The sequence below is a fragment of the Abrus precatorius genome, unplaced genomic scaffold (assembly GCF_003935025.1).
Source record: "Abrus precatorius isolate BTA unplaced genomic scaffold, Abrus_2018 Scaffold3, whole genome shotgun sequence".
Taxonomy (NCBI): domain Eukaryota; kingdom Viridiplantae; phylum Streptophyta; class Magnoliopsida; order Fabales; family Fabaceae; genus Abrus; species Abrus precatorius.
In genome coordinates, this window is record NW_020874373.1 from 29,022,394 (window position 1) to 29,030,088 (window position 7,695).

The following is a 7,695-nucleotide window of genomic DNA, read 5'->3' on the forward strand; positions in this document are numbered from 1 at the left end:
AAAAAACTAAAATCTCTTTAGGATAAAAATAAAGATATTAAAGTTTTTTAGATTCAAATGATGATTTTTTTTTTTTTTTGTAAATTCAATAATTTGGATGATAATTGATATGCTTTATTTGAGGAATAATGGCTAGTTTTATATCATTACTTGTTATTTCAAAATAAAAATATTTATTTAAATTTAAAGATTAAAATTTTAAGAAAGTAGCACTATGAGTTAGAATCCTTGACCTTTCTATAAAACTGTCTAATGAAAAATTCTTATAACAAATAGGAATTAGTATAAGTACTATGCTTAATATTAACTATAATACTTTAGTCCAATCTAAAGATAAATTTGCAAGAATATGTATTGAAATTGTTCTAAGATTTTTTTTTTCTTTTAAAGTTGTTGTTCAAGAATTTAATATAAAGTATAAGGGTTTATGCCTTATTTGTAGGTCAAGAATTTAACTTTCAAGTATAAAGTAAATCATCATGATCTACTTAAATAGAGAGAGGAATTAAATGGTAATGGTAATAATCTAATTAGATAAAAATGGATGATGTTATTGTTACTAATTTGAGTTATAATAAAATAATTAATTAATTAAAGTATTTTTGGCCATTAGATGTTGATTAAGTGATTTCAAAGAAAAAGAAGATAATATAAAAATTAGGGTAGGCAAAATAATGTTAAACAGTGAACATGTAAGTTCAAGTTTAAGATTTGAAACTTTAAATAATGTTGATTTTAATGGAGAAAGTAGACTTTTATAGTAGAAAGTTCTAAACATTACTCCTAACTCCAAATTTCCTTAAGATGTGAATTTTAATTAGTTCATAACTTGGATACTAAGCACTTCAGTAAAAACAAAATAGATTAAGAAAAATGTCTAACCCACTAAGAACTACAATACATATAAACAAATGCATATGCTAGTAAAGAATGATTCTAATAAGAAACTTTCTATCCATAATAAGTAGATAGACTCTAAGATTAACGAGAAGGATAATTTAGTTAATTATAAGAAAAAAAATCTAGAACTTATACATAGATACTAAAAGAAAATATAGAGATTATAGAGATAGAGATTTTTATTAAATCTTTCCTATTGAAAAAAGGAAAGATTGGTTATACTCTAGTTCTAAAGATAAAACTCTTATTAATAAACCACTTGATTGTAATAAAGGAATGGAAATTGATAAAGGAAAAAAATATTTTAATAATGAGATCATATTAGATAATCAAGCATTTTAGATCATATAAACTTACTAACCCATTGTCAAGGTGCTATTAGATCTTTTAATTTAAATTAAATGAATTTAATATTTTACAACGTAGAAAGGCAAATGGTAAAACATTTCTCAAATTAATCAATAACATTAGTCAAAGATAAATTTTGATTATTATCTTAAGATTAATTGAATTAGTTTCTTAGGAGAGATTTGATGTTTACGCAAATCCTTAAAAGTGAAAATATCTTTAATTTCTAAATATAAATATGTTATTAATATGTATGTTTCTATTAATTAAATTAATAGTTGGATCTTATCAATTGTTTATGCTAATCTTCATGTTTGTTTTAAAGAGTTTTTTTTGGATGAATTAAATTCTATAAATTCTAACCTAAATGCTCCCTCATGAGTTGTTGAAGATTTTAACATATACAATAATATTTTTTTATTAAAAATATAGTATTTAATAACGTCAATAAATTATATTATATTATTTTTAATAAATTTTGAGAAAAAGTGTTTTAAAAATGTTTAGTTAACAATTAAAATGCTTTAAAAAAATTAAAATGTGTTTAGTTATATATTTTCATTTACTACTTCACAACCTCAAAATTCTTACCATTTGATACGGAGAATTGATTCTTTAAGAATAATAAGAAAAAAAAAATCAATAGAAATTAGTTTGATTGACATGCTGACTCGATATCGCTTAGACAAGATCTTAAGTTAAAGTCTTTGTGTATGCAAAAAAAATTTAATAGTAAATTCATTCATTATATCTAGGTAATTTATAAGAGTGAAAAAATTATATTTCAATATTTCATTAAGAAATGAAGCATGTTGATATATCATTTTCAATGCACACAATTCTAATCCCATTCCTCATCACTGGGGAATGCAAAATCAGAGAGATTAATAGTTGTCTTTCCATCAGAGGCAACTGGATCATAGGGTGAATCTTCGGCAAAATCACTTGGCATTTCCTTCCAATGAAGACTTGGTTTCCATTCTGATTCTTTAAGGACCTTCAATATCTCTTTTGACACTATTTTGCTTCCCTCCGCTGATAGATGAATTCCATCACTAAGGAATAACCAAAGCAATTGATCAAGTCAAGGAAATGCATATTTGAACAGTTTCAATTTTGTGATGTATAAGACTTACTTACATGAAACAAACATCTTGCCAATCATCCCTTTTTTGAATTGCAGACCATAAATCAATGGCCTTGATGTTCATCTCGCGACATAACTCCAAACATGCTTCAGAGTATATTCGACAAGCTTCATTTGTCCGTAATTGGTGTCCTTCTGGATCACTAGTTTCACTCCAACGATTCATTCATTAGGGTTTAAAATTGAATGTAAAATTTCAAATAATAATAATACTATAAGGGTGTTGAAAGTTTTTGTAAAGCAATTAAACATTCTCTTAACTAATCATATGCTAGCAAGTATATACATATATGTCTTCTAACTAATCATAGTCTAGACATAAGTCAAGGCATGATGATTAGTATTTACTCTACGTAGAAGGATTTGCTTGCATGATTGTATTAGTTAAATTTATTTCTCTCACTTTCATATAAAAATTACTCTTACTAAATGCATCTTCTTTACACATATATTTAATTAAAACACATTGATAGTGTAATTTTTTTATATTATCACTCAATCATAAATTATTAATTTAACAATAATTATTGATTTCTATAATAATTAATATAAAAATTATATTTACATATATATATATATATATATATATATATATATTGAGAGAGAGAGAGATAAAACTTTGATAATATTTATATTTTATAAAAATTAAGCTCTAATTATTAGTTAGAGATTCCCCGACATATAAAAAATAATGTTTCTACTTCTTCTATGGCATATATAAATTTTCTACATCTGTCGCTGCATTTCTGTTTACCTTTACGTCAAATTGTAATGATAGTACAGATCAATTATAATAGTTACCAATTTTCATGGATTTGTGCCTCGTTGATAGGAGGAGTACTGAGAAATATAGTGCGAGTCTTAGTTGAAAGGCCCTGTCAATCAATAGGATTTGTGTCAAACTAGCAATCATAAATATAAAATAAAGAAAACCTAGTTTTGTGCACATGGACCTATGGTACATAAGAGTATTTTTTAAAGGTTGTTGAATATTATATGATAAATAATTAATAAATTATAACTTTTTATTGAAAATGATAATACTTAATGTTATCAGTACATTAAATTCAATAATGTTAAGCTATTTTTATTGTGTTTTTAAATATATTTTAATTAATATTAAAAGACTAATAATTTATTTTAAATGATAATAATTAAGAAGAAACATGGTAAAATTTACCTCAATATGGATAGCAATTTTCTTCATATTTTCAATGTATTCCTCCAGAGGTACATGAGGACCGATGCCATTTGGATTTGGATAAGTAGAATCATTACCACCAAAGTAGACAATAACTAATGATGGTTGCTCTGCGGCATTCTTAGTTAAAAAATGACAGTTCAAAAGGGCAATTTCTTATTTGTCAGTCTCACTAAGAATCAAAGTAATCACATTGTACAACAATAAATGTAAAAAATAATTAATAAACACTACAAACAAAAGCTTTGCAATTTGTGATAATTATAATAAGTTTATTAAATTGTAAGTTAATATTGTGAAAATCAGTGAAATCTTTCTAATATATCAATGGCAACTTCTATGGCATGTTCAACAGAACGTGTGCAAGATTCGTCAAATTAATACATAACACATATATTCAATTTGTGAGCTTCATTTATCATAGACTTCTCATGTAATAATAATAATAATAATAAGGAAGGGAAAGGAGGAATTTTTTTTTAACATTTATGTTGAAAGGATTAAAACTTCAATCAAAAGAATGAGAATCGTTGAATATAACATATGAATATAACTTTAAAAAATTGAATACCTTGGGAAAAATTTTATCCAAAATCTCTAAAGCACGCCTTGAATTCCAACCAGCATATCCTCGCAAAACTATATCTGCCTATATCATGTTAATGTAAGATGGAAAAGTTAATTAGTCGTTGTCTGATGTATCATTACTTCCCAAAAGATATTTATAAATTTAAGTTCACTCTTTTGACAATTTGGAAAGATAGAAATATGTTTTTAAAATTTATTATACTTCAATATTTTTGTATAAAATATGAATTTAAGAAATTCAAATGTTGAAATATATAATTTTATTTTATTTGCTATGCTTACTAATTTTCAGATGAATTAAATATTTTTAGCTTGTAACTTTATAATTGACATATGTTTATATTTTAAAATTATTGTACATTAAATAAAATTAATTAGTAAACTATTAACTAACTAACTAACTAACTAACTAACTAACTATATATATATATATATATATATATATATATATATATATATGCATAAATTTAATACATTTAATAAAACATTTCAATCTAAGGAATAAGCTAATAAAATTATTAAATGAAATGATTTTAGTTTTAAAAAAGTAATTGACACACATCAGGTTTATGTAGAGAGGAATAATATCTCAACTCTTAAGAATTTTACTTATACTAAATTCAATTTTCACCGACTATTAGCTGTTAAATTTAATAAAATAAGTTTTGGATATTACAATATGCTTTGGTAATTTCTATCCCAAATTTTATTTTTTAATTATTAGTTATTTTCAATACAAAATGAATTATTATAAATAATTTCATACATTTTTTTTGTAATATTACTAAAAAATAAATCTTTTAGGAAATTCAAAAGAAATATATTATTTTAAAATCTCTTTTTATTTAAATATTCAGACATAAATGTTAAAAATAAATATAATTAATTATATCATAATATATAACCCTTAAAATTAATCTACCAAACATTCACTTACTAATACATGTATTGTGCAATGTTACTTAACAAGATATATTTATCCCTTAAAGGTCAAACAAAATGTGAATAAAATTAAAACTTAAACATGTTCATCGTCTAAAAAAATTAATTATTTTTAATTTCTTTTATATATATATATATATATATATATATATATATATATATATATATATATAAACTTTTGCTAAGTAATGATATGGTATAATTAAATTGTCATCATGTGTTAAAAAATGTTTTTTCTTTTGTTTCATTTAACTGAAAAAAAAATCCAATAGAAAAAGTTTAAATAACAAATATATGTTGAAGTCTAAGGTAAAAGTCACATCACAGGATCATCCATAAATATAAGAAAACAAAATCTATGAACCATATGAGCGTGCTGACATATTATACAATCTTAAATTTTTACACTCACTTTTCTGTGTTGATTTATAATTTTTTTAGTAAGTGATTCTTCATAATTTTTTATTTTCTCTCTTTTTATATCTACTTACCATATCAAAATAAAATGTTAGATAATCATTTTATATTAAAAGTCATACTAAATTCTTTATTAAAACTTATAAAATATTCTAAGATTTCATATATTAATAATATTAAATATTATATTTTTTTAATAAAAATTACACTTTGAACCATTCATAATTGAAACAACCTAGCGTAAGGAGTAACGCAATTAAGCCGCGAAAATAGTAATTTTTTTAGCACAGATTTACAAAAGAGTTGAGAGAAAAAAAAAAAGGTAGAATAGTTTAATATTATTAGTGGCTTTACCAGAAGGTTCAGTAAAAACTAATAATAAATATTTAAGTATTTTTATTTTTCATTTTGACGTAATTATAAGCTGAATACTTGGTATGAATGTGAGTAGTCACTTTTTATTTATAGTGAAAGTAAAAATTTGGAAAAAGATGACACCTCTAATCTTATCAAAGATGATTAATGAGATGTTACAACTAAATCTAACTCAGCGTGACAAACTTAAGCCATAATTATTACAATCTTTTACCACGTAACACACACAATAAACAACAATACTAACAAATCATATACTAAATAAAAATATATAGATTAAATTAATTTATTATAGTCGCTGAATTATTTAAAATTTACAACTATATTTGTATATTTTAATTTATATTTAAGTCCTTGTATTTACAAATTATTTTTATTTAAAATTTCACCTACATTCCATTAAGATTTTGTCAAAGTACAATAACTTACTTAGAAGTTTGAAATATTTTAAAAACCAGGTAAATATTTTAATTATTCACTGGGTTCTTAAATTATTTAAGAGTACTTAAATAGGTATATTTGCTTTAACAAAACTTAGAAACTCTATTAAAAATAATTTTAATTTAAAAAATTAATATAAAAACTTATTTAATTTTTTAAAAATGTATAAGAATTAATAAATTAAATTAATCTAAAAATATATTAATCATTATTCAGGCTTTACCAATAGTATAATTTTTATCTAACAAAAATTATATTAATATCGACATTGGTGGGTCTTCGCCGATGGTATGAATATGATCTAACAATGATATACACCAACTTTTATACTAATAAATAAATATATAATTACCAACAGTAAATTTCATTAATAATAAAAATTAGTGTATATCGTCAATATTATATATCGTTAGTATAGATTCATAATTAACATTTACATTAATAAATTAATTTTTATTAAGAGAAATTATATTAACAAAAACAAATTAAGCAATAATGATTAAATTTTTTTCCCATTAGTATATTAGAAATTTTAGTAAAATCTCATGTTCTCAAAACTACTATTAGAGTTAAGTTATTCATATGTCAAAATCTCTATAACCTTTCTTTACAACTTTGAATCTAAAAGGGAGGGATCAACAGAAAAAATGAACCCGTCTCTCCTTTTTATGATTAAAGGAATGGATCTAATGTATGAACATGTTTAATCAACTCAATAATTTGTATGCAAAAAGGAAGGAAAAAACCGAAAAAATGAGTTTGTGCCTTCTTCATTTTCGACAAAAGGAATGAATAAGACTGATGAAAGATGTTCGTTCTAATGTCTGAATACGATTAATCAACTCAACATCAATCATCTCTTTCACTATATATCAGAGGTCAACGTTTCAAGATGAAGAAGGGACATTAAAAGAAAAGAAAAGAAAAGAAAAGTACCTTACGAGAATACAAGTGAGAAAGAGTAGCTCCCCAACCTTCATAATAACCGAACTGAACAATAGAAGAGCCAAACAGCACAAATTGAGGCCTCGTTGCTCCCGACATATCTCCCACAATATGCATCCCTCACTCTGGTTAATGTCCAATAATTTACCTTCTATATGTAGGGAGGGCGACAGAACATTAAACTATATCATTTTTGGTCAATTCAACGGTTGTCCTAAAAATATTTTTTAATATAATAAACAAAAATCGTGAAAACTATACAAATGAAGATGATTTATTGAAAACATAAAAGTAGACTATCTAGTTACAATAAAATATTATTTTACATATATCTGATCACGTTGTATATATTCTTACTTTTCATGCTCACTTTTGTAACGATTTTTTAAAT

The 7,695-nt window shown here is 23.5% G+C and overlaps 1 protein-coding gene across 2 annotated transcripts; it reads right to left on the reverse strand.

Annotated features, from left to right (window-relative positions):
- Window positions 1-2,085: 2,085 nt before the first annotated feature.
- On the reverse strand, window positions 2,086-7,408 carry LOC113863132 (GDSL esterase/lipase CPRD49-like). Of its 2 annotated transcripts, XM_027496574.1 has the most exons (6): window positions 7,296-7,408; window positions 4,168-4,245; window positions 3,576-3,716; window positions 3,197-3,270; window positions 2,389-2,538; window positions 2,086-2,303 (listed from the first exon to the last, which is right to left on the reverse strand). In XM_027496574.1, the coding sequence occupies exons 1-6, from the start codon at window positions 7,401-7,403 to the stop codon at window positions 2,090-2,092; spliced, it is 765 nt and encodes a 254-aa protein (XP_027352375.1). In that variant the 5' UTR covers window positions 7,404-7,408; the 3' UTR covers window positions 2,086-2,089. The 2 variants fall into 2 exon arrangements, with proteins under 2 accessions (XP_027352375.1, XP_027352376.1); XM_027496575.1 differs by lacking the exon at window positions 3,576-3,716.
- Window positions 7,409-7,695: the final 287 nt, after the last annotated feature.